Source organism: Falco punctatus (assembly GCF_963210335.1).
Source record: "Falco punctatus genome assembly, chromosome: Z".
Lineage (NCBI taxonomy): Eukaryota > Metazoa > Chordata > Aves > Falconiformes > Falconidae > Falco > Falco punctatus.
Window position 1 is genome coordinate 26462621 of NC_137586.1, and position 27444 is coordinate 26490064.

The window sequence follows — 27444 nt, forward strand, 5'->3', positions numbered from 1 at the left end:
TAAAATGAAGTGTTAAATGAGCTAAGGGTAGAGCCAGACATAGAAAACCAGAAAATAAAACACTTTGAGGTGTGACGTCATAAATCCAGCTGTGTCTTTTGGGTATTACCATGTGCAAATTAATATAGTGTGAAGGAAATTGTTACTTAAAGTTGTCTTGGAAGAACTTCACTGAAATGCCCGAAGGCAGAGTTCAGCAAGCACTTACATGTGAGCTGGTCTCCTCAGATGCCATTGGCTTATTGATGCTGTTCACAAATTTGTTAACGTGCTCAAAGTGCTTAGTCATCTCTGTTGCCAAAACCATATCAATAATGGCCTGGCGCAATGTCCGGTAGTGATTTCTAGGAAAGAAAAACAGCTTATGCTCACGAGCCTGCCAGATACAGCTCCATCCTTTCCTCGTCCCTGCCCAGACAGTGTTGCAAAACATTGCTCAGGGGCTTATCCACATGAGCTGGCAGCTTTGGAGCTATGAACAGTCAGGGTTGGAGGAATGGACTAGATCATGCCTCTCTGGGTTCCTCCAGCTCTGAACTCTTGTATTGCCTTTTTTCTGTTATTTTACCTAATGAAAATCAATTCTCTGAAGTAATACAAGTCTGCCATTCAATTTTGTAATACTGTAACACTAATACAGCTTCTCCAGGAATGGCACCAACACACTTCTGTCTCACTGTATGTTAGTTTGGAACTCAAATCCGGTTTTTAAAAAACCAACAGTGTTACAGGGGTTAGACAAATTCATTACCTGCTTGGGGTCAGGCCCTTTCCCTTTCACATCCCTTTTTCTCCCACCCTGCAAAAGCTAGGCTGATGCAACGGGAACTCCCAGGCTACATGCATGCCCAGCAGCATGGTGCCTCCAACCCTCCCAGAGCTTCAGCTCCCTCTGCCATCACTCCTTTCCATCCCATGGGAATGCAGCAGTGCCAGCAAGCATGGGGCCACATGCAGACACAGCATGCAGCATCTGGCTGCCTGGGTGGAAATGTGGCCCAAAAAAGTTGTTTCCAGGCTCCTGCAATGAAAAGGCAGTGGATCAAGATGCAGCCTTGAGACTGCCAACTGAACCATGCCATTGTAATCCATAAAAGATTACCAAACATCTCTATAAACTTCTGAAAGATACAAACTGAAGGACAGAGGGGTAAAAGTAAAAGCCTTTTCAAAAATCTTGTCTACATAGGATTCTGGAAGAGGTTAAATATTAACATCTCTATTTAAATTATATTTTCTGGTTTAAAAGGTAGGCTCTTAATCTGCCCCAAACCAAAACTGCCAAAAAAGAATCCACAAGGGCACACTCCACTTCTCCAGCAGACGTACCTATCAAGATTCTTGAAAATGTTGCATTTGCTGTCTTTAATTGTAAGCTGAAATGCCAGTGCTGTGTGATGACTCTCCAATACAGCCGTGTCATTGTAAAGGACAGCTAACTCACTGCCTGCATTGCACAGGAAGGAGTTGGTCCGTCCAGGGTGGTCTACGTCGTGAATGGTGGCAGCAATTAAAGCAGCCACCTCGTCTAAATGGTCAAGACTTCCCTACAGGAAGAGAGAAAAATTATGATGTGGCACAAAAATTACAGTAAATAATTTAGGATCATTTCTAGGTACACACAAATACGCAAGTGTAAGCCAGAGTGCAAGGATCCTACTTCCTTGCAGTCATCTTCCACTCGCTGCACCCACAGGTTACCTACTCCAAAACTCCACCTCTCACCCTTAGCCAAAACCTCTTGCCTTAATGAAGCTTTTTACTGTGCTGTCACCTAAGCAGTATCTTTGCATTAAATCCTCTAATGGCAGATGGATCCTCTAGTGGAATCCTTCCAGTCTGTGTGTTTGCCTGAATCCCTGTGTACGGACTGCTGCTATGCAGCTTGTGTGTTTTAGGATAGCATAGCATAGGACATGACAGGATATTTCAGTTGGAAGGGACCTACAGTGGTCATCTAGTCCAACTGCCTGACCACTTCAGGGCTGACCAGGAGTTAAAGCATGTTGTTAAGGGCATTGTCCAAATGCCTCTTGCACACTGACAGGCTTGGGACATTTACCACTTCTCCAGGCAGCCTGTTCCAGTGTCTGACCACCCTCTTGGTAAAGAAGTGTTTCCTCATGTCCAGTCTGAACCTCCCGTGGCACAGTTTTGAACCATTGCTATGTGTCCCATCACTGGATACCTGGGAGAAGAGATCAGCACCTCCTTCTCCAAAGCTTTTGCAAAGCTTTATTAAGAGCTGTTACTAGCAGCCACTTACCAAGAGAGAGAAAAAAGCCAGGTTTTCCCACCCTGTTACTGCTACTTAAAAATTTAAGTTCCGTACTCATATAAACAGACTTTAAAGAAACTGTAGCGGCCTGCAGGCATCACAGGAAGACTTCAAAGGCAGAGAGACTATGTGAAACCAGGACCATTATTTAAATAAACATCTGACTTCTGAATGACAGACATAAAATCGCAGACACCCTGCAATCCTAGCCCAGAGGTCTCCTCGGTGATGGCTATACCTTAACTTTCTCCTTTCCCAGAAAGAAGGCAGTAGCGTGCAGGACATCTGCTGCATGCGTGGAATTGTGGTACGAGTTGGAGGAGTGGTAGTTGGCTTCAATCACCTGCAGCCATGCACGCAGCGTTGCTTCTGAACAATTCAAAAACTCGGAGACCCCGAACCGGGCAAAAATTTTTAAGCCCAGATACACTAATGGCCTGAAAAACAACAGAAGGAAAAAGCACTGCTGTAAAACAGGAACTTCTGGCATTCTAAAGAGCAATAGTTTTGACAAAGAAACCAACAAGACTTTAAAAATAAAAGGTGGGAGGGAAGTGTGAATTATTTTCAAATTGCACTTCTATAACCTCTCAAAAGCCTGGCCAGGGTTACAAATTATTACATCTACTATCTTTTCAGACATTACTTTAGTTTGTTTTGTAGGAATGGTGCAGTTCCGCTAGAGTTTCACTAATTCTTGTGGCCTCAGGGGAAAAAATCTTCAATGCTCAAGTCTTCTGTGTTTTTAGTATCTGTCAATCAATCAAAAATACTTGCACTTTTTCCTGAGGAGAAAAAGCAGACTTTGAATATGACATAGGCACATCCCAAAGGCTAAAAAGTCCTAAGACAAAAAAAGGTCAAACGTTTACTGTTTCAAATAATCCTGTGACTACAGGGAGTCCAGATTTCTACTTCCTGACTATTTGAAGTTGGTGATACACGAAGTATATTGATACTTCTCAGAGCAGCTCTTAGTGCCAGGTTATTCCGTGTGAACTCTGTGAGCTTCAGGAGGACTGGATCACTTTCTAGAGCTGAGGCAGGAGACTGCTATTGGTAAACTGTCCCCCCTTGAATTCCAGTTGTGAACAGGCAGCGGCTAAGTGTGTGTGTGCGTGTGTCTGTGTCTTTATGCGTGTCTGTGTCTCTGTGTGTCTCTGTGTGTCTCTGTCTGTGTGTTTTTATGTCTGAAGCTGAACTTCTGACCTCTCAAGCAGAAGCCTGCATGATTGTATGGACTACACTAATCAGAAGTGGCGTGCCCTGAATTCTAGCAGCAAGTGATCTCCCAGGGGTGGAGAGGGAACTTGAGGTCTGGTGAATGTGCTGCTGGGGAGGACAGCAAAGAGCCTGTGTGTGAAACACTAAATAGAGTAAAATCTCTAATCTTGCTGGCTCTTAAATCCAAATCCACTCTAGGTTGTCATTTACTCCATGTTGCCTGTGACAGAGTCCTATCTATCTGTCACATTTTTCACTCCTGCAAGATGATCTGCAGGGCTGCTGGGCTGAGAAAGGCATAACCCAAAGCCAACATCTGCAAATCAAAACCAAGCAAATGCAAATTTCAAAAATGGTAATTTTCTTCTGAGTACAGGAGACCTGATACTCTCTCCAATTCTTTGCATTTGGAATGAAAATCACTTTTCTCTGTGGATGACATGTTTACTTTTGTGGTCTGCATGACCTCAAAACTACTGGCATCTTCTTTCATTATAAGCTTTAAAATCTCAGGCTTTTGATCCTGTCACTGGTTCCTCCATCCCAGTTCTTCATCCCTATAATCAAAAGCCTCAGTTGCCTCAGAGCTTCCTAAATCATAGGGCAATTTAGCTGAGGGAAGGGAGAGGCTTGCTTTTCCTAGCATGACCATTTGCACATCTGCAGGAAAAAGGGGCATCCGTGGGGACGTCCAGCATGTAACAACACCAGACCGTGCCGAACAGCTGGACAGAGTGGATGGGAGTCAAGCAAGGGGAAAGTTGAACAGGAAACAATTCTGGAGGGCTGCAGATGCTGTCAGGGAAGATAGTCTGCACAGGGCTCTCCATGGCCTGCCTGTACATGCATCTGACCATGGTGCATGCCTGGCTTGTTAAGTGGGATGTGGTATCGCACGCGCGCGCGTGCACACACACACACACACACACACAGAGACAGACAGACAGACAGACAGACACACACACACACACACAAAAAGACAGACAGCTTTCACAGATTTGCTGTGAGTTTTGCTTGCTTCAGTTTTCCCAGAACAAAGCACTTTCTGCAACAGCTCAATGACATTTTTGGGGGGACTTGGGGAAAGGAGTCCAGTACCTTTTATTTGTAACAGCCTCCAACTCAAAAATATTGAAGTCCCAGCTTTCCTCATTATTCAGGAGCTGTGCAATACAGGGTGGAACATCATTGATGGTGTTTGGCACTGAAAGGTGACTATGGCTCAGGTTCATATCTGTTGAAATAGAATTTGGGAATTACAACGTTTCTGGATTCTGACCCCCTCCCTGCAGAATTCCATTTAGCAAACAACTCTTTTTCAAGAAAAATAACTCTTTTCCTTACATGAAAAAGTCTGTAAAAGCCTACAATATATGCAGTTTACATTATTACAGATGATTTGGACATAAAGCAAAAAGATCAGTGAACATTTCTTTGAGTGACAACTTAGTTTTTTCCTAATCTGATTTTCTACATTTTGAAATGCATTATTTTAATTATTTGAACCTGATTGTACTCCGAAACGGAGGCAGTCTAGCACTTGTTCTGCAGTCACTTAGACAACCATTTCCAAAGACATACATCAACAGTGCAAATTAGCTTGGAGCTCTATGTCACTAGCATCTACAAAAGAAGTTGCATACAAAGGGAAGTTTAAAATGGTGGCTTACTCTTAGAAAACACATACTCATTTCCTGACAGTCTTCTCAAGCCATCCTGAAAAAGCAAGTTTATTGTAACTTTTAGGCAGAGTAACCATGATCATTAATTGCAAAAACACTACATGCACTTTCTTTTCAGGTACTATTCCTGGGTACTAAAAGCACTGCTCCTATTGTAGCCCTAGGCACCGTCCTTGTTTTAAGTCTTTCAAAACAGACTTGAAAGGATCCAAGGAACACTAGTATGAGATCTGCAGAAAGGATATTATTAACTAACTATACAGTGTATTGCCCTCCTTGACCCTTTCATTGGCACCTGCAAGATTTAATTCTTCAAATTAATCACTACCATTTGTTTTTCATTTGCTTTATATTGACAAGGATTAGCCCAGCGTATGTTAAAAAATAAGGTAATCCATGCTGAAACCTAGGTGGTTTGTCTCTGGCAGACAGTGCTGTTGCTGTTACAGGACCAAAGTCAGAACGTGATTGAAGTAACCTCTCTTACACTAGGCCAGCTGTAGAGGAATCTCTCTAATCCCACCTAAGCTTCCAGCATTTCTAAAAAGTATCTCCTTGAGACAAATCAGATCGAATGGTACAGTTTCTAGTGGCAACTGTAGTGGCAACTGGATGCACCCAGTGAACTGAGACACGGCTGTAGCTCACTACATCTTGGTGCCTACTGTTGGTATAGAGGCCAAAATACTTAAGTGAAACAGTGATGAAGTACAAGTCCCCTTCTCATTGCTTGTGAAACTTAGGCACACAGAGCACTGAACTGTCATGTAGTCCACTGGTAGCAGTAATTTAATCTTTATGAATTTTACTCACAGTCATCAGACCTCCAACAAGATCACTTGTGTGAGGATCTTCATCTTTGGTACCCAGCTGAGGGGAGTAAAGTTCTGTTGTGCGGAGGATTTCCAGAACTCTGTCCAAGGCCTCTGCTACTGTGATGGGGCTGTTTTCCTGGGCAGCATTAATTATGTTAATAACCTGAAAGCGGATTAAGGAGGCAGACAAGGAAGAGTGAATGGCACTTTTGTCTTTTCTTATTATAAAGTCTTTATTCTTGGCTTGATTTTGCTGCTTTCCATTTAGCGAATGTAATTCCCCGCCAGCCCTTGCAGTACAACTCTGGAAATGTAAATTTGTGCTCAGATTCCCTGGTATCCCTCTGCTATTTATAACTGGCAAACTCCTGGGAAGTGAAAGCAGAAGAGTGTGGAATATCTGAAATGGTTGCAGGTGGGTAGACAAAAAACTAGCCATGTCCCAGTCCTTCAGCATAGCCAGAGCTGCTCAGAAGCAATCATCCAGTCCCTAGAGGAAAATACCCAAACAAACAAACTCCTGGATGTGACTCGGATATCCTGATATTGGATGTAAAGCCTTAGTTTTCTAAGTGTGAAAATGAAAGGCAGAGAGCAGAAACAGCTGGGCTGTGGGAGAGGAGAGTGGCTCTTCTCCATCTCCCACCTTGTGTCTCAGTCGGGGAGCGCAGCAATGACACAGCAGCAGCACCAAGGACTGCTCCTGGTGCTGCCAGGACTGAGAGAGAGGAAGCCCCAGGGCTGTCTTCTCCAGCCACCAGAAGCTGCTGCCAGGGCACTACAGGCCTTGCTGTGGGTGCACTTCAGGAGAAGGAAAAGGAAAGGAGCCAGCTGCTCTAAGAGGCACAGTGGTGCTGGGAAGTAAAGAGCTTGATGATTGGAAGAGAAACTGGGAAGAGAAGGAAAAATGGTTTGAGGGTGGGAGGTGGCAGGCACCCTGGTTTGTGGGACAAGTGATTGAGCAGCTGGTTTGCAACAGCAGAGTTTGTATAACACAGATAATGAAGAAAAGGATGCAGAAAAGCGGGGGAACAGAACATGGTGCAGGTGCTCCTTCCTCTGCATGCCGTCTTATCAATGGTAAAAGCAAAGATGAGACGATGAGACTGGAAGCACATGTCCTCCTACACATGTGTGGCCCAACAGAGCAGGTTCCTGTTCCTGCCACAGGCAGCGCATCTAGCAGGGACACCCTTTTCCCCTTTTAATATTCTTCTTTGTGACTAAGATTTGGAATGAGGTGATGAGAGGTAGAAAGTGGTAAGAAAAAAAAAGATTTAAATTATTCTGTTAAATACAAGGTGCGGGGAACCCCTGGCTGTCCTGCCACAAACTACATACTTCCCTATGAGAGCAACTCTAAACGGAGTTTGTGGGAAAGGCAGTGCTCAGGACTCACCTTTGTGATAGGGGCTTCTATTGTCATTGAGTGGATCCTTGCCATGGAAGAGTACCGTCGGGTCTGTAAACTTGGAGCTGCCATTAAAGAGAGCTGCTGTTTACGTACCACAGAGTGTAAATCAGGTAACAACACCATTTAAAGAGTGCTGTCATTGGGAACAGCATGACAGAATCCAGCCCAGTCTCCCATTTCTCCTGTACCTCCCCTCCTGCAAGTTCTTGCTTTACTGTTTAATATCTTGCACTGTTGTTTACTTCCTTGGCAGCCACCCCTCACTTCAGTCATTTTTTCAGTCCATCCTTCACTTCAGCTATAGTGAAATGAAGCTATACTTAAGCTGTATTACATTTCATGCCCACGGCCTGCCACTCTTCCTTTGTCTGCAATGGATCTCTGTCAGACGTGGCTCCTCCTGTGAGGCAGTGTTTGTATGTCCCTCATCTCAGTGGTACAGCTGCTGTAATGACACCCCTTCCTGCTCCCCATAAACTGTGCTTCTCTTACTACATACTGGGGCAGAAAGAAATCTCTGCCACCACTGTCGCAGTCCCAGCAAGCAGTCACAAATGGGATCAGGAACAGAAGTACTGCTCTCAGGTAACCAGCAGCAATAGATCCCTTCATGCCCCACACTAATGAAACCAGAATACTGGTTCAGGAGCACAAGCTGCAGCTTTCTAAGAGAGGTGGAGTTAATGCTTCATCATGCACCCTTTCAGCAGGCTGCCCTCATCCCGTGCACAGCTGCTCCTCTTTGTGAAGGCACTGCGTGCTGCCATGCATTGTATAGTGATGCTGGTACTTGTCCGAGGCACTGTTTTGCAAATCAGAATAAAGGCATTTTACAGCAGTTATAAAATACTGGAGTAATCTCTGTTTAATCAGCTGTGAATCTGTCTGGTTCCTCTTTCATTCTGCATTTTTATTGCCCAGAGCAAGTTTGTTCTTTATTTATAACATCATTCTTGACAGTTTACTTTCTTACCATCACTACTTTGAGATGTTATTGACTTAACATCAATCGAGTCTTTCCTTCTGTTCTTGCCTTTGAAAGAATGGGATTCTGTAAATACAAAATAAAAGCTTTAATTATGCATCAAGTAAGACCTGTACAGAGTCTTCTTCATCTAAAATTCTGAACATTTAATAAAGTGATCGTAACGATACCACATAAGTGGGGGAAATACTGTAATCTCTGCACATCAGAACAAGGGACTCAGTGTCTATTTTAGAGCAACTTGTTTAAAGACACCTGGAAAGCTGTTCCGCAGTGAAGTCAAGATGAACGGGGACTTGCTTCAACTAACTTTACTTGCCTAAAAGCAGCAGTTTTCCAGGCTGCCTCTGTCTAACATAGTTGTCAAAGATCCTGCTTTAGGAGAGATGTCTCAGGCAGGTGCGTTGAACCCCTCCTGCAAGCCCCTTTTGCTCTACACTGAACACTGAACAAGGCTGAATTTAACTGCCTAGAAATCTAGCCAAGTGAGAAAAATCCCATCTCAGTCTACAGTCTTCCAGGCCAAGCACAATTCAGACTCAGACAGCTTTTGCTTTTAATTACAATAATTTTTTGTACACCATGTTTAAGAAAAATCCAACATACTGAGAAGAATTATAAACAATTCAATTGCTGTGAAAATTAACCACGCATCAAGCTGTCATTCTAGAAATGACATTCTGCCATTTGCTAAAGCAAGAGAGGTTATCACATCCAGACAAATGAAAAAGCTGGATGAAATGCCTGGAAAGAGCCTCAAGAAAAAGTGATTTGGTAAAATTTCATTTTCCTCCAAAACAGTACAGTCTGTACTCTCTCTTGTGTTTAAAAACAGCAACTGGCCATCTATGCAAGACTTCGCGGGAGTCTCTATGATGCCTAATCCCAGAGTATCTGAAATGCCACTCAAAGATCAGAGACCCCAGCAAGGCTTCAAAAAGAGGCAACCGTCATGTGAAGAACCAGAAACACCATAAAAATGATATTCTCAACAAAAGGACCAATTTGCATACATTCTGTCATAAAGACAGGATATATGCAGCCTGTCTTTAGCAAAATAAAATGAAAAGTGCAGTTCTCCAGAATTAAAAAATTATCCCTCTACAAAATTACTGGAATACAATGTCTGTCTTAATTCTTTTCTTTACCACAGATTTACAAGACAGCTTGGATCTTAATTTGTTTTAGTCCAGACTGGAGAAACTGAAAGCATTTTTCTCTGTCAACAGCTAAGAGCAGGGCATAACAAATGTATGTTATTTTATTTATTTATTTGATAGGTCTTCTCTTTCAGACTCCTTTCCTACATTAATATTCGGTGGAGTGTAACGTAAGGCACTTGAATGGGAGCAAACATTTGTACACAAACATAGCTGTGAGTGGCAGTAGCTGACAAGACAACTCTGCTTGCATTAAATACCAACCACCAAGTTGGAAACTTTGCTAGTGCCACCTAGAGTGCATAAAAGCTAATCTGTGCTACACTAGTTTTAGCTGAAAATATTTAAATGCCTTCCTTCAACTCGTGGTCTCTCCATCCAGATGTGCTACACATCACACCATCACAAACAGCATGATACACCTGGATTATTTTTCCTACACTCATCACATACTGGTATATGCCTATGGCTCTGGGAATTTATTCTTCAAGCACAACCACAGACTGCAGGGAAGGATAACCTACATCACATAAATGTGACTCTAAGATTGCCTGCTTTCACTGCACCATAGTGATCAACGTGGTGTCATAGGATGTGGCTTCCCAGTCTTGGAATCTGTCACAGTAATGAGCAAAACCTAAATGCCCACATAATCTGTAAAACAACAACATGTTAACTAGTAACAAGGGTTCTTCAGCTTAATTCACGGGTATTCTCACCTTCCTGTTGCAGGAAAGAAACTGAGAAAGAAAAACTGCATTTATTACAGGGACACAGGAGCAAGCAGTTTAAAACACTGTGGACCAGTTTTGATGGCAGCAACGGTAACGAGAGCAGCAAATTGCATATATTGTCTCTTACCACCACCTTACCACCCGTGACTAGCTCCAGCCCGGGCACTGCAGACAGTTACCTCAGCCCGGTGCTGGGGCCGAACCGATGGCCTGCTGACAGGTCCTAAACCTGGAAACACCAGGGCAGATCTGCTGGCGCAGATCAGCACAGTTCCACACTAATTTCAAAGACAAAGGGGTGCCAAGGTACACCAGCTTCAGGATGAGACAGAGTGTTCTAATGCAACAAAGAGAAATACATCTCAACTGTGAATGCACAGCAAGAACTCTGCACAGGAGACTGAATTATTAATGATGGTTACAAATCCAACTCGTGATGTCACATCAGAGCAGCTGGCATCTGTCATTGGCCACCTGCTCTGACCACTGACTCAACAGAGGGAAGAGACAACATTTCATGTCAGCAAAGAACCAGCCATGTTCTCAAGCACAGCAGTATATAAAGGTAAATTATAATATTCTAACCTGACTGAGAATTGTCTCCTGTGTACTTCTCATCACGGTGACTCTTGTAGAGCTGAAGATGCACCGAGAGTAAAATAAAATAAGGAAAAAGAATACAAAAAGACTTTAAAAGGGCTACATTCAACACCATCCTTATCCAGCATTTTCTGTTCTGCTCTTTACAAAAAAAGTGCTTAAAAGACTCTTCAGGCCTAGTAACATGTAGAGAAATACTATGAGCATTAACAGATATGCAATGCAGAAAATCACAGATACCGTAGTGCTTTTATGTACTAAATTCCTGTTCAATGCCTGCGTCTGCAAGAGAACTGACATTCTTTTTTAGATAGTTTTAAGTGCAAATTGCATATGAACCTGAAAGATTCCAGAAATAAAATGCAAAAAGAAAAAAAAATCCTAACATGTTCATTTTTGGCCTCTGTACAGTAATTTTAAACCCATTTTCTTAGTACTAGCTCAGCTAATCTTGCATACATCCTTTCATGAGTCACTGAGGAACTGGACTTCAAAAAAACTCAGTTACAAAAACAACTCTCCAGCAACTGAAGAGTAGAGGTAGGTGTCATCCTTCAGAACTTTCTTTATTTCCAAGTAATTTTTGATCAGAAAAAGTTAAACACAAAATCTTTGTGCTTCTGAAACATCTTGGGTAGCTCCACCAATAGGTATTTCAGACTTTCTTAGAATTTAAATAGGGTATTTCCATCATCGTAAAAGTCCACACGTACTGCTTGATTTACAATAACACAGATTAAGTGCTCCTCTGCTTTTCTATCCTGCTCAGAAACAAAAGCATAGTCTGTCCAGTACATGACAGTTTAATATCTGCTAATAACTTCTCTCCACTCCTTTGTCATGTGGTTACAAGAAACTGTTTTGCTGTTAATAGGAAAACTGAGCAGAATTTTCAGTACCTCAAGTCTTCCCTCTAAAATTAGCATGTGATGTATTTAGGTATAGCTAACAGAGACACAGAAAAGGACTAAAAATAATGCATTACTTTTTTTACTCTAGTCACTATAGAAGATATACATACCCTCTAATTCAGATTAATAAACTTCAGTGCCTAGCACTGCACTTACACATTATTCATTACACATCACATTTAGGAGTCCACTAATGTCATCTAACTTATGGTGACTGTTTCCTCTGACCAAATCCATCACCTGCCTATAGCAAAGCACTAGATTGTGTGGAAGCACAAAATCCATGGTTGCAACCTGTGAATTAAAAGGAGAGCACAGCAAAGTTGCACTTACACCCTTTTAGCACCTGTATCAGTTCATGACTGAGCATGCTGGAGGGTCCCCACAGGGATAATTCAGGAAAGAAAGTAAAGGAATGATACAAATTCTGTTTTCCATCATTCTTGCACATGCTCCACCTTTTTTTTTTTTTTTTTTTTTGCTGGTGCGGAGAGGAGAGGAAGAATGTGGAAGGCAAAGAGAATGGAAAGGCAAAAAACCAAAATCCAGGAGTGGCTTTCTGTAATGAGTAAGAGGGAAAAAAAAACCAGGAAGGGGAAAACCTGTGCTCATGCTCCATATAGATCTTGTTCAAGGGAGTGTAAGGAATTAATCTTCCAGAAAACTGATTTTATAAGCTTAAAACACCTGTCTTGTGATCATGCAGGAACTCTCAGAGAAATCATCTTGTCCAAAGTAAGATCGAGGAAGCTCATCAGATATGGTACAGTGACACAAGGCATCTGAACTGCTTGTTCTGGTCCCAAACTAGAGCTTCTATCAGAGCCCATGGATCTATCTCTGTCTACTGCACAACTGGCAGAAAACATTGGCACAGTCCTTTAGAGTGCCCTACTAAAAAAATAAACCACATTTCAGTTCTGCATACTTCTCTTACCCCTTCTGCAGGCATGACCTGAAAGATCCAGGTAAGGTAACATATGAGGGCAGTTACACAGCTAATCTTGGACCAATATGTTCTTAAGAGGAGAAACGCTACCTCTGTTGTAAATCTATGAATGTGCAAACACTGGACTCTAACCTGCCAGGTCTCAAATTGGCAAAACCAGCATTAATCATTACCTAGGCTTCAGCACATGGAATAGTCACATGAAAGTCAATCCCCATTCATAAAACTTCACTGTAAGGATACTTGATACACTCTGAGATGTATTTTTTTCCATGCATAAATACTTGTTTTGTATGTGATAGATTTGTCACAGAAATACATGAAGGTTCCTGCAGCACAGTGACCTCTAATCATAGTGTGATATCCCTTACCGAGGCTGTTGGTAATGACAACATGCATTTTTTAAGGTGAAACAATGCATAACAATGCAAGGATGTAAGTCTAAATGCTGAGATCAAGCCATTACTGATTATGTTGATGCAGTGAAACATCAGACATTTGCATCAAAATTTGAATTACGACAGCTTTTACTCCTCTATAACTAAATAGTTTGTTCGATTTCTTCTTGTCCTTCCATAAGGAATTATCTGTGGCTTGAAAATAAACCTAACATTTTTTTAGGGCAGAGAAAAGTTGTACTGCTACAGGTATTCAGACATGGATTTTAAGAAAACTGCAATGTCTGAATGTTGATCAGGATTTACAACATCACATTAGTATTGCTAGAAAAATAACTCTTAAAAGTCTCATGAATATAATACAGATACTCCAGTACATCATCATCACTGCCCATCTAAAATTAAAAAAAAAAAAAAAAGCCAACCCAAACCCAAACACACCCAACCCCCCAAAATTTCAAGACACCCTTTGAATATTTTCATGCAATGCCAGAGCACCTGGTGCTCTGCTACAGGCAGGAGGTATTTCCACCACAGAAGTGAAACAGAGTAATTACCTCGTTCTGTTGAATGCACCTTATTTTTTTCCCTAATGGACCTTAAATCTCCACAGACCATGCTTTCTGTTAGGCTGTGGTCTTCAACCTTTGTGGCAGATCTCTACATCTGTGGAGAACCCTTCAAGGCCATATTCTTTGGGCCCACCAAATGTGTAAAGCTTCCCAGACCTATAGCTTGTTGCATTAGTGCTTTATTTACCAATAACTGCTTATGAACCAATACTAAAAATGTTGACTTCCTGGTGCTTTCCAGAGTGCAATGGGGATGGTTTCAACAGTCATATTTTATCGAATACCACCTATGAACTTCTTCATATAGTAAAGGTTTTCCAGTAATGTGTTAATATTCAGTATTGTTATACTGAAGAAAGGTCAACTACAAATAGGAGTGAATTTCTAAATACCTTTTAGGCACAAATGTCTTAATCCACATAACGGATAAAAGCACATTAAAATTCTAACTAAAAGAAGATACATAACCCCTCCTCTAAAGAACATGGAAACACACCCTGTTTCCAAAGCCCATCCTCAGCCTAAAACGTTGCCAGCTATTGCCTGTGCTTCCCACTTTCTATCTCACCCCTACAGACCACAGGCTCAAGACAGATTTCACTCCTTTGCTCACAAAAGTCCAGACTTCTTTACAGGCCCCATACTAGAGTATTTTTGAGGCAGACACTTTCAGAGGGAGGGAACCAGGAGCAGATGACAGCAAACAGCTCCCCATGCCACCAGCTTTGCTGCAGGACTTGCTTGGGGGGATTTGTGCCTGGAATGCAGAGACCCATGTCAACTGCCACTGCTGGTTTACTTGGGTTATGGCTTGGGTTACACCCCTCCACAACACACCTGATGGTCACGAGATGCCTCAGGTCCTGCATGAAGGCTACACTTTATTCAGGAACCTCACACTGGCAACCTTGTGACAGCTGAGCACAGGTCATTATTGGACATAAGTACACCAGATCACACTGGCAAGAGCAGCTGTAGAAAAATGCCCCTGAACTCCCTTTGGACTATGGTCTGTGTTGCTTCACAGTGTCACGCACTCAACTGCCACATCGATGTTCCAGAGAATTAAAGCCTTTCTTTCTCTACTCAGCAGTCCTAGAAAAGAAGAATAGCCCATGCAAATGCTGAAGTTTTCTTGCTCACTCCACCAATCAAGGAGGATCTCATTGACAATACAGATCACATCCTTTTGGAAAAATAACAGTTTCTAAACCAAAAAAATATCAGTTTAGTAAAGGCTATGAAAATTATGACAGGAAAGAAATACAATACCTGTTTGTTGTTTTCATTAGGGCAATTCAGCCTTTTGAGGGACACAAAGTGTCTTATTTTCCTAGCAACAGAAAAAACCACATTAGCGTATCAAATGGCAAAGAGAGAAGTAAAGTGATGCACTGCTATTTTACAAAGCAGAGGTCTCCACACCCTCATGAAACAAGATAGCAAAACCCAACATCAAACAGATGACGGGGCAACAAGCACTCCTTCACCATTACAGCGATGTTTTTGTCCCAGGACACCTGCTCCTTTTGCTCCTGCAGGAATTCACCTGCATATCTGGGAGCAGAATCTGGCAATGTGCCCACACTACACCGCAAAGGTGTGAGCATGTACAAGCACCGACACAAACAAGGGGATCGCCCAGATGCTGTTCATTCCAGCTAACCCTGTGACCGTTTGGATTCCGCAGAATAACTTCATAAAGAAATGCACAGTAACATGAACCTAAAGGTCTACTTGCCAGTGTCTATAGCACGTAACTATATAACTAACAATATACCAGTAACATTATTAACTGTTACAACTTTACAGTTCTTTTACCCAGCATATGCCAACTCCAAAATGGAAGAAAGTCAGCAACAAACATGACCTTCTCAACTTTGCTTGTCCTTTCCACACTGCTTGAAGTCAGCAGTTATATCAGGACCTTGCTACTAAATACATGGAGGTTCATGTCAAACTTACAGATGGGGAAAGCAGAGAGAAGGCCCTACAAAGCAGAAAGCAGTTATGTTCTGGACAAGTTAGTTACCCTCCTTGACCCATCACAGGTGTTATCTTCACATGCTGCTGGATACTGTCTCCTGATTTTCTTCTTGCGTAGTAAACTCCTTGCCATTCCTAAGCAAACAGACACAACAGAGACAACATCTAAGAATATGCAGCTTGCAGTCAAATACTCATTTATTATTACATAGTCCTTACATAGTAAATGATTACATATTATTTTGTGGTTGTATTTTTTAAAACAGTGTAAAATTTATTAATACAGAGTAGCACCTTTAACAGGCATTTGCTAACGTAAGGACAGAGTAAATATCTTTTTCTGTGAGAGACTACAATTTTTACAAAGAACTTTAGGCATCATCTACTTTGAAGGGATACAAACATTCTTGCTGGGTAACACCATAAGCAGTGGTGGCTGCACAAAACATCCAGAGGATATCTCCCTTGGGAGCAGTAGAACCAAACTCTGTGCTCAGCACCGTTCAGCTTTGAAGCTGTCAGTCATCAGGTGGCATGTATGCTAAATTTCAGAAGCCCTTGACCTAACGATGTCCTTGAACTAACCTCAGGTAACCAACAGCCTATTTGCACTCCATGACTTTTCTCACGACCACGGATCTCTGAGGCACTCCGGATCAGCAAAAGGAAGAAAAAAATTCTTCATGGCATCTTTTATCCTATTCTCTCATGTAAATGTCCATTTCTCTGACTAGCCACTAATTTTCCCTCCATCTCCACTGCTACAGGAAAGCATCAAGAGGACACCAGGCCAACACAGCCATGTATGCACCTTCTGTAAGCAGTCCACTGATACAGATATAAAAAATACCTTCTGGTAAGGACTGGAGAAGGAAGGAAGTTGAAGCAAAAGGTTTCTCTCTTTACCACCTCAAAGAAGAGAGATTTTAAGGAGGGATCTACTTGGCAGCAGTATAGGATGAAGTTGGGAAATGGGTGGACGATACCTTCTCTGTCACAGAGAAAGATGGATAGAGGCAGAGCTAGCAGCTGGGCAGCCTGTGTAAATGAGGAGCAAAGCAAAAGTAGCCTGCAGGTATGGCTAATAAACCAAGGTGAACCTGCAAACAACTCCAGCGACCCTCAAAGCTCAGATCATTGCAGGAAATGACAGAAATATTCAAGAACTCCCCAAAGTTCATGAAGAGGAGGGTGAGACTGCTGCATATATCAGAAGAACATATTTCCAGGAACATGCGGTGCTTTTGTGGCCTGTCACCACCACAACAGGAGTTCACAGCACACTGCAAATATTTTTAACTATAGTTAGAAAAACACACCCCACTGAGTGCTGACATATTTTGGTGCTTAAAGCACAGTCAATGAAGGCTCTGCAGTTATGACAGAACAGTTAAACCTTTCTGGAAGATGCAGCCACCTGAGAGACTGACAGAGGGACAAATTGTTATGTTCCAAGTAACAAAAGCTCCATAGGCTTTAAGCAAAACAGAAACACAGAAAATGTTCCTATATCACTACTAAGCCAACAAATGGGTAGAGGAGTTCAGTCAGGTCCTAAAAGCCAAGATAAAGAAATCTGTAGTCCCTTGTACAAGGCATGGGCTGTTGTGCTCCTAACAGATCTGAGGAGCAGAATTCTGGTCCTAAATGTGCATGTACACTCATGAAAACCACATCTTTTTTTCTTAAGAGAATTTTGTGTTCTTAAACCTAGAGCATTAAAAATAAAGCAGAATAGAAATCTAAAGCAATTTTGCATGAGTTTATTTTATATGCTTACCTTTCCTTTTTTAATAAATGTGTTAATAGTGTCTAAAAGATCCACACAGTTTTTATCACTTTTTGGTAGTTCAGTAAGTTCCTTGCCAATAAGCTCTCCTTTGTGATACCCCATCATCCGTTCAAAGGCTGGATTAACATACTGCCAAACAAAAGTACTTTAGTGTAAGATGAAAAAGAACATAATTCAAGGATACTCATGTATATCAAAGTGCTGCAAGTTTTACATCTAAACCCATAACCACCACCCCCTACAATTCAGTGTTTTTCATATAAAAGTACTATGTAATGGTGAAACATTTTATTCAAGTAAGGAGCTGAACACAGAAGGCGCTACGTAAACTGTTACCAGAAGGCATAGAAAGAGAACAAAACTGTACAGGGTATCTAGTTCTGCTACAGATTTCATCCTGGTTTTACCATAAGCAACTGAATCAATCATCAAATGATCACTGAAAATTAATCATCTAAATAAAATTACTGAAGAAAAAGTCTTAAAAATTCAGCAGGTGTCAATGTGCAGCATTCAGAAATAAGGCAGTTCATTGCACAGGCCTTTGGAATGGGCAACAAAACTGAAATGCTGAAATAGAACAGAAACTACTGAGCAAAGACCTCTTTGGGGTTCCTCTCTACGAGTTCTACAAAACAGGGTTTTTTTGCCTACCTGAATGACATGATCTTCACTGGTTATTTCTATAGCTTCCTGACAATGGTCTAATGCTGTAAACACTGCATTACAAGCCCTGAAATTAGGAAATGATTCAGGTTAGTTTTATTGTTACAACAGTTTGCTCGCTACAAATATGTTATTATATTGTACTTATCAGTAGATGAATCACAAAGCAGCCTGTTGTTTTGACTAAAACATGTCACTATCTCCATTATGATTCTTTTTCAGGAAATCCAGCTTCAGACATCCCTGTTCTTAACATGTTTTTACTGCAGAGCACATTGTAAAATTGCTCATGGGTACTGCAGCATCTTAATAGTATGCTTCTTTCTCCAAACATGCTCTAGCCAACAGGAGCTAACAGCAGTAAAAATAACAAATGGCTGTTACATTAGAATAGAGAGTTTTGTGATCATTAAAGATAGGGAACACAAAAATTATCACAGCAGATATATACAAAGTTTTCAATACAGCAAATAGATTGGCACTATCAAAGAAGTTGTAATACAACATAATTAAAGGAAACCATTTCAGCCATCTCAAAGTCCCAGTCAGAAAACCACCAATTTTCCTGCTTCCAAGTAATAATTCAGTGACTTCATTTCCATACATCTTGATCTTTATTAAGGGCCAAAATGATCTTTGTTTCCCAATTTTTCAGGGCTATCCATGAACTAATGCAGGAAAATTAAAGCCTAACTTTTTTGCTACAAAATTTAGATTGCTTAAATTATGATTTACACAGGATGGGGTTATAAGCTCCTAATACTAGAAAGGGAAGGTGGGGAAGGGGGTTGGGGAGAGAGGGGTGGGTGGGAAGAGTGCATACCAAAAGAAACAACCCAGATGTACTTGCTTTGATAAATGTCAGCCCTTCACCTTTGATTTGGACTAAACACAAACTAATCTTCTATCTACATCTCATTGCAGGGAGCATAAATGCACCATGCATAAACATTCTTGTATACAGTTATTGCCTAAAAGGAACATCTTGCTCCCAGACTGCATAGTGGGGTTTAAATTTATACTGGTAATAAAGAATTAGGAAATAAAGGACATTACCAGTTCTGCTCATCATAGAAGTAACTCAAAACCAAATAGGATACACCAAAAGATATACACAGAGACATAGACACACAGCTGCATGGATGAAGATTTGTAGAAGTGTTGTACACAGAAGATGACAGCCGTATTTCAGCTCAGACATTAGGAGTTGCTCCCAATGTAATTTTACAATGATTTTCTAGCAGTCCAAGCTGGCTCCAAAGTGTGATTTTTTGCTGTGTGAAACAACTGATTTATCTCAGTGGTAGATGCCTGTCTGGTACACCAGCTGCATAAACTTTCTGCAAGAAAACACACAGCTCTGTTTGTACTGTTCAAACCTTAGTATTTTAATTTGATCTGGCAACCAAGCCAGCAAAATTGCAAGTTTAAATGGCCCATATCCTCTTTGATTAACATACACCTCCCACAGATGTCAACCAAGCTTCAAACCAGAAGCAGCTACATGGAGAGGCAGAGTCCCCACTTGGAATGGAAAGACACTTCTGACCACTGACATGACCTCACATACTGCTTTCTCAGGCTGGTCCTACCTTTTCACCATGTTTTTCTTGTATCTGAACACCTGAAATATCCTGGGTTTAATTCCATTGACAACATTCTGAAAATATTCTCTCTTCCCTTCTACAAAACTGTATAGAAGACATACTGAGACAGCAAACAGACCAGAGACCCAGTGGGACAGACATACAGTGCAACCCTTTTTTCCCCCACACTTAATTAAACCACACAGATGAAAACAAATTATAACCGAACAGCATCACCAAACAACACTAGTTCTGCTTAGCTTTTAATAGCAAATTCATTTAAAGCACCTGCCTAATCAGGCAGAGGTAGGGGGAAATCCTCTGTTGCAAGACGTCAGCATCTCCAAGTTAGAAATACACCTTTTCAGAAAGTTTATATTTTTTAAAAAATGTTGCTTATAAGCATTACTTCTGCTTGTTACATGACAAGGGGTATTGAACTATTTAATTATCCTGGGTCTGCATCTATTAAGCTCTTTAAACTACTTAACTATTCTGGCAATGCATCTGGCAGTGGCACTAGCAAACCCAAAAATACCACTGTTTTTTTTTCACAGTATTTTGCAATGCTGCCAAGGGCTCACAAAACATTCATGCTCAGAGGCGATGTAAATATAGCATACACACATAAATATACACACACATAAATATATATCATGTGTATTATCAACACAAAAGACATGATATCACAGAATACATTTTATATTGTACTACTATTTACGTAAATTAAAAGGAAGTAGGCTCACAGTTTATGTAACTACATTCAAGAGAGCAAAAGCAAGCAGAATTACAAGTGAGTAGTATACTGTTGTTTCCATAAACAATGTTTCCATAAACAATGTCAGTAGATGAAATGCCACTGGGGACTGACATTGTTTCCTTCTAATTTTATTGAATTTTAATATTTTTTGGTGATGGGTATAAATAAACTTGCAGAAAAACATGGTACCCAATATGATTCATGCTACCTGTGTTGGAGTTTTAATTATCTGCATTCATAATTGATACTATTAATGTAGAGATACTCAAACTGTATTTGCATCTTGTTCTTGGAATGAAACATAAACTACCAGCATTGTGTGTATGAATGACAGCTTAATCTTCCTATATAAAACTGACGTTTCTGATCCATGCTGACTTAATTCAGAAGTCACTTACTTCATGTTGCACTTACAAGCGAACAACAAACCAAGTCAGGACCACCATAAGACCTAACTGAACTCTAAATTTTCACAGCTGCTGACTTTTGGAAAACACCTATTAAAAACTGCGTGAGCCCAAATTACATTTTTTCCCCTGAAAATCTTACTGTAATTGCATTCTGCACGCACAAACAAACAGTCACTTGAACTTAAGTCACTTTGGGATCGATTTGCAAATAAAATGTTAGAAAAATCTACTTCTTACACAGAGACATGGGAACCTGTAAAGAATTCACAGTATTTCTGTAGATTGAACAGGAATTAATTTATGACACCCAAGTAGTAGACATTTTCTACACGACAGTCAACTTCAAGGGCTTTTTTTCATATAGCTGTATTGCAAACAAATTTACATGCATCTATAAGCACCTGTATTAAATATAAAATCAATAACATTAAAGAAAAAGTGATAAGGGAATGAAAGTAATTTAATTTCTCATTAAGATAAAAAAATGTGCTCCTGGTCTTCCAAGTCTTGCCCAAGAAACAAAATAAAAGTTCAGGGTTTGAAGAGCCAGATCGAGATTGTGTTTCAGCTCTAGCTATCAAACATGAAATCTCACATGTGTGAGATCAAGAATGATTTTGTGAAGTTTTACGACAGTGTAAATTTGCAGCCCATAAACCTTACAAACAAGACAGCATTTTAAAAATGTAAATTTTCAATTAAACAAGCCAAAGTTGTTGTTCTGCAATATTTCTGCTAAAGGATCTTGCCCTGACTGTAATGCTGGTAGTACTAGCTACTAGAACGTTGCCAAATTCAATATGGGCACCTCAGGACATATGGGACACAAGCGAGCATCAGAATAAAGGGCAGGTACTGTATTTTGCATAAAGGAAAGCTGTCATTTAAACCACTAGTGAATGAAACATACACAGACCAAGGTTTCTGAAGGTATCAGTTACTAAAGCACTTAAATTTGTCCTTTACAAAATAACAGAAGAATGAAATAAGGGTATAGTATATCAGTTAACATACAGATGCAAAGCACATATATTCATAGCTGGGAAGAAGTGGAAAGTAACCTGATACAGTTATGTAGACCAAGCGGTTGATGTTTGCAGTTTCTTACACTTCTACATACCGTAATTTGAACTGAGATCGCACTTCCCCATGTTCTATTTGAACCAGTTCATTGTAACAAGCAGTTATGCTGCTATTCTCCATGAATTGCTGGAAGACAAATCAAGAGTGCATGAAATAGACTGGAATGGTTTTAAACTGTTATTTCTGTTCCTGCATCTAAAACTCTAACCTTATAAAGAGAGCTGGCATGAGTCCAGCACAGGGCCACGAAGGTGATTAAGCATCTCTCCTGCGAGGATAGGCTGAGAGAGCTGGGACTGCTCAGCCTGGAGAAGAGAAGGCTCAAGGGGGGATCTCATCAAGGTATACAAATATCTGAAGAGACAGTGCAAGATGCAAGAAGACACAGCCAGCCCCTCTCCAGTCGTGCCCAGTGACAGGACCAGAGGCAATGGGCACAAAGGGAAACCAGAGGCTTCCTCTGAATATCAGGAAAGAGTTTTTTTTACTGTGATGGTGACTGAGCACTGGCATAGATTGCCCAGGGAGGCTGCGGAGTCTCCATTCTTGGAGATCTTCAAAAGTTGTGTGGACATGGTCCTGGGCAACCTGCTTTAGATGGCCCTGCTTGAGCAGGGAGGTTGTGCAAGATGACCTCCAGAGGTCCCTTCCAACCTCAACTATCCTGTAATTCGGTAGAATTAAAAAGCTTTAGTTGTACATTTTGTGTTCAGTAATCATGTTTTCCCCAGGAATGATTTTCTAATTCTTAAGACAGCATGGCTATCTAAATATAAAGCAAGTATAAAAATATCCTAAAAACTCAACGGTGAATTTTCCTGCTTGGTAGAAACAGATAATCTAAAAAACCCCAAACACAGTCTCACATAAAACAAGTACTGTCTTGATGTTTCATTTTGAACATCTATCCTTAATTCAGAATGGAAATGGAAGACCTTAGAGACATAAAACGTTAATGTTAAAGAAAGAAAAAAAAATACTATATTTAACATTTCATTTGTTTTCAAGCAAATACCGCAGCTGAAGCTCAGAAGGTGAAGCAACTTTGCTCCACAAGTCATCTCACTGAGCTGTCACTGTGAATGCAGAAGTGCAGAAAAGCATATAAAGCAAGCAGCATGCTGACAACAGTTAACATTTATACACTCCAGATGGGAGAGGATGTCCTCTTTTTGTTAGGCAAAGGTAGTAAGCTGAAATGTCTTGTGCTTGATCCTGCAGAAATCATTTTATGTTGATAGAAAAGTAGTAAATTCTCTGATTTCAATTTAAGTTTACTGCTCATTAGTAAACTTGCTATGAAGAGCTGAATCATCTTTTAGAAATACATGTTTTCTAGTTTTTAAAAACTAGACTATCGTTTTCACAGAAAACACCCAGTGTTGTCACTAGTTCTCACAGCACAGCTGCATGCAGAGTCAAGAGGCAGCACTCAAACCTCCGAGGAACAAAGAATGGCTTTTTAAGAAATCTACGCTTCTCTCCTGTATGAAAAATTGTGTTTTGGGGACAAATGGCTTAATCCCAAGCTGCCAGTAAAATGTAAAAAAGTGAAATTTGAAATAAATGCAGACATAGGTCTGCTTCACTCCTTGATGTTAAGATCTTAAAATATTTCTATACTATTTCTGTAACTCTCACTTCACTCACTAAGTGAATGTATGGGAAATCAAAAGGCACAATATCAAACTAGCAGAAGCAAAGGTACAAATGATGATGCTTTTGCATAACAAACTGCCTGCAAACAAACTTGCCTTTTACAGCACTGTAGATTTAGATTTTCAGTTTTAAGAGTGCTCTTTTAAATATTCAAATATGCTAGTGTTAAATTTAAAATAATATAAAAGCAAATCTACCAATAATATACAATTTAACAATGATGGCTACCTATTTCACAAACTAAATTTACTACAGCACACTAAAACTCTTTATAGACTGAATTTTAAAGTAGTGCTGTTTACTGACAAAATTTAACCACTGCTGTTTACTGACAAAAATCAACCACTATATTGGCACAAATCTTTGGCTAAGAACCAAGAATTGCAGCTTTTTGAAATGCTAAACCTGCTCTGTTTAACTGTTGTATTCTGCAGATGCACAGAATCTCTTTAAGTTTTTAGTACTAACACTATTCATCCACTGGCTCACTCAAAGCTGAGAAATCAACTGGGACCTGAAAAAAGCAGAAAATATTTCCTTTTTCTAATCTGTGCATCTAAATGAAGCACAAGATGATGATGATCTATTAACTCTCAAACATTAGAAGGCAGACAACAATACTTTCTTTTAAAAAAGTTCAGTATTTATACAGTACATTATACAGTACATTTTGATTTAACTAACATATAGTCTCAAATTACATTTTACGTCATTATAATAGGATTCTACTGTCATCCTATACAGAACTTGCCACAAGCCACAAGAGTCATCAGCTAGTAGGGATGCATCATTCTTCTTGCTTAGCAAGTAGTACTAGGTTTAATATTAAAGATTTATTTTATTGCAAACCAGAAATTTTTAATACTAACTGGTCAATGAAAATCAACATTTATTTAGGAAAAGAAGTGAAGTTCAAAATACAAGACAAGACTGTAATTGAATAACTGCAAACATTAAGGTCCCCTATTTGCTAATTTAAATCATACTTTAAAATCAGTCATGAAGCCAAATCACTTATTTAAATTAGTCCATCCTAAGTAGGGCATCAGTATTAGATTTATGAGGCTGAGGGGGAAAAGCAAAAAATCAGCATAATAAATGTACTGCATTAACAATACCATTAATACATAAACACAAAAGCTCTTAAAGATATAGGGGGAAAAAAAAGAGAGGATGTAACTTTCTTGAGGAGGCACAATAAGAAACAAATAACTCAGCATCAAGAAAAATGCCAAAGGAATGTATAAAATTAACAGAAAAGACTCACAAAATCTTGTAAGATCTTTTAGTGATCATAGTGATCCAGATCTGGATAGTGATCAATCATCACTGATTTCATTAGAAGAAATTAAATACATTTTATAGGTACACATAAACATAGAGAGATAGTACTCTAACATAAGGTAACATGAAGGTAACAGAACGCTTTAAAGCTGAATAATCAGCTCTTCACTGCAAGAAAAAAAAAAAATGTTTATTTGCAAGAGTATCCCCCCAAAAAGCTTAAAGGAGTTCTTCTTTGGAATCTTGAGATCCAAGCCTGGTGTAGAAAGTCTGGGTTTGTCTACAACACTCTACAAAAAGGTGACAGACAACTGGCTAGAAGCTCAGACTCTTTACTAAGTAAGTTGGAGATACATTTAAAAATCAGCCACCACCAGACAAGAGTGATTGCATTCAGTGTTTTGCCAAGGTAAGCAGAGGAAGATGATGAGCAAAAATAGGACAATTGCAGAGATGATGAATAGGGATAACATAAAATAAAGCTACCAGAACAGGTGGACTTTAAAAATACAAGGAATGAAGAAAAACTCAAAATTTTAACAGATAAGATTTTACTGCTGAGGAAGAGTTTCCCTGCAAATACTATTTCTCTATTTGAAGAAGGGTATTTTTAAATCAGGGGCGGGGGGGGGGGGGGGGGGGGGGAACATGGGCACAGAGGGGAAGGAGATTGTCAATGGATATAGTACCTACTGATGCCCATCCAAGCATAAATAATTCTGACATCAGATGTGTTTTAAAAGCTTAAAAATAATTCCAAAAAGGAATTACTATATCATGCAAACTCTCTGATAAATTTGGGACAGCTAGAGGCAAAGGTTGGAACAGCTGTCAGGTGCAAAAAGGTTTTACTTGCCTAGGCAGCGTGCCACTGAGATGTGTCTCAGAGCTGCACAGTGTCTCCTCTGGCGCTCCTCAGTGCTACACTTACAGTTACAATCTGGACCACAAAACATATTGCACTGCATTGTTTTTAGATGAAACACCAGCCTTGAGGAGAAATAAAGATTTCTTTGAAAAATATTAAGCCAGAGAGAGAGAGAGAGAGAGAGATATGAAAGAGAGAAGGGGAAGGAGAAAACTAGACTCAGAAAGCACTAATGTTCTTGGGCTGACCTTCCTCTTAGCTTCAACTGTTCTGATTTTTGGAGCATCTAAATGCCTCAGCAATGCTTTTGCCTTTAATACTTTTGCTCCCACAGTACCCTTGCAGAGGAGGCACGATCTATTACCTCTTCTTTGAGATGATGTGCAAGCTGTGACTCGGGTGCACATTCTGCTTTGTAAAGAAACTCAAGCTAAATATGAGTTAGCTCAGACACCGAACTGAGTAGGGTGAGCAACTGAACCTAGATTTTTAGAGCCAAGAACTCCTGCCTTTCTGCTCTCTCCTGCAAAGCTGTTTTGAGAAATACTATGAACAAGTATCTTATATTCCCTTCTGCTGCCTGTACAGGAGAGACTCTAATGCTGTCCTGTGAAGAACGAGTGCAAGTCAACACAACAGACCTCAGGAAAAAAAGAATAAAATTATTTTTCACATCAGGAGGAGCCGGACTAGGATTGTAGTCCCTTTAGAAGAGGAATCCCAGCAGTCTGAGGCACACAGAGATGTCCCAGTGACTAACCAGCATGCTGTGATATGTAGCACATTAATCAGGGTCTCCCATCACTGTTTTTTTAATGCAGTCATAAACAAAAGCCACCCACCACCCACCCAGACCACAAGAAGTTAATCTCAGTATTTCTGCTTGTTCTGGAAGGATTATCTAGATCACAGATTCTCTTATTTCATACACTTCTTGGATACACTGTCGAAAAGAAAAGAATACCTGATCAACTGCCACAGGTTTCTCATCAGTTTTTGACAGAAGCAAATTTATAGTTTTCAATTTGAGGAAGTAGAAGTGTCTGTAATTTACAAAGTAGTCATGGTTACTACATCAAATATGTAATTTATACATACCCTATCAAAGCCTGCATTAAGAAGGGGAAGAACAGAAGTCTCTTCTTGGTCAGCAGATCTACAAAACAAAATCATAGAATCATATAATCGTTTAATTGGACAGGACTCTTAAGATCATTTGTCCAACTGTTACCCTAGCACTGCCAAGTCCACCACTAAACCATGTCCTGAAGCACCACATCTATGTGTCTTTTAAATAACTCCAGGGATGGTGACTCAACCACGTCCCTGGACAGCCTCTTCCAATCCTTGACAACCCTTTTTGGTCAAGAAATTTTTCCTAATACCCAATCTAAACCTCCCCTGGTGCAACTTGAGTCCATTTCTTCTTGTCCTGTGGCTTGTTACTTGGGAGAAGAGACCAACTCCTGCCTGCCTACAACCTCCTTTCAGGCAGGTGTAGAGACCAGTAAGGTCTCCCCTCAGCCTCCTTTTCTCCAGACAGCTCCAGTCCCCTCTGCCACTCCTCATAAGCCTTGTGCTCCAGCCCCTTCCCCAGCCCCTTGCCCTTCCCTGGACACGCTGCAGCC

General features: G+C 40.4%; 2 protein-coding genes across 4 annotated transcripts in view; one reads left to right on the forward strand and one right to left on the reverse strand.

Moving 5' to 3' along the window:
- WDR41 (WD repeat domain 41) overlaps positions 1-13601 on the forward strand; it is a 55354-nt gene extending 41753 nt beyond the window's left edge. The window contains exon 13 of one of the 2 annotated variants that reach the window (XM_080373299.1): positions 9234-10265. In XM_080373299.1, the coding sequence (XP_080229425.1) occupies positions 9234-9281 (48 nt within the window). In that variant the 3' untranslated portion in view covers positions 9282-10265. Of the gene's footprint in view, positions 1-9233; positions 10266-10290 lie in introns of those variants that run through there. The other variant, XM_080373296.1, reaches the window with a different exon arrangement.
- Positions 1-27444, reverse strand: part of PDE8B (phosphodiesterase 8B) — a 106668-nt gene that overhangs the window by 7048 nt on the left and 72176 nt on the right. Inside the window, exons 5-19 of one of the 2 annotated variants that reach the window (XM_080373306.1) lie at positions 26915-26972; positions 22043-22131; positions 18155-18233; positions 17489-17629; positions 15755-15843; positions 14995-15055; positions 10878-10929; positions 8372-8464; positions 7399-7475; positions 5998-6162; positions 5173-5218; positions 4601-4736; positions 2517-2715; positions 1330-1547; positions 209-344 (exon numbers count right to left, since the gene is read on the reverse strand). In XM_080373306.1, the coding sequence (XP_080229432.1) occupies positions 209-344; positions 1330-1547; positions 2517-2715; positions 4601-4736; positions 5173-5218; positions 5998-6162; positions 7399-7475; positions 8372-8464; positions 10878-10929; positions 14995-15055; positions 15755-15843; positions 17489-17629; positions 18155-18233; positions 22043-22131; positions 26915-26972 (1639 nt within the window). The remainder of the gene's footprint in view (positions 1-208; positions 345-1329; positions 1548-2516; positions 2716-4600; positions 4737-5172; positions 5219-5997; positions 6163-7398; positions 7476-8371; positions 8465-10877; positions 10930-14994; positions 15056-15754; positions 15844-17488; positions 17630-18154; positions 18234-22042; positions 22132-26914; positions 26973-27444) is intronic. The other variant, XM_080373307.1, reaches the window with a different exon arrangement.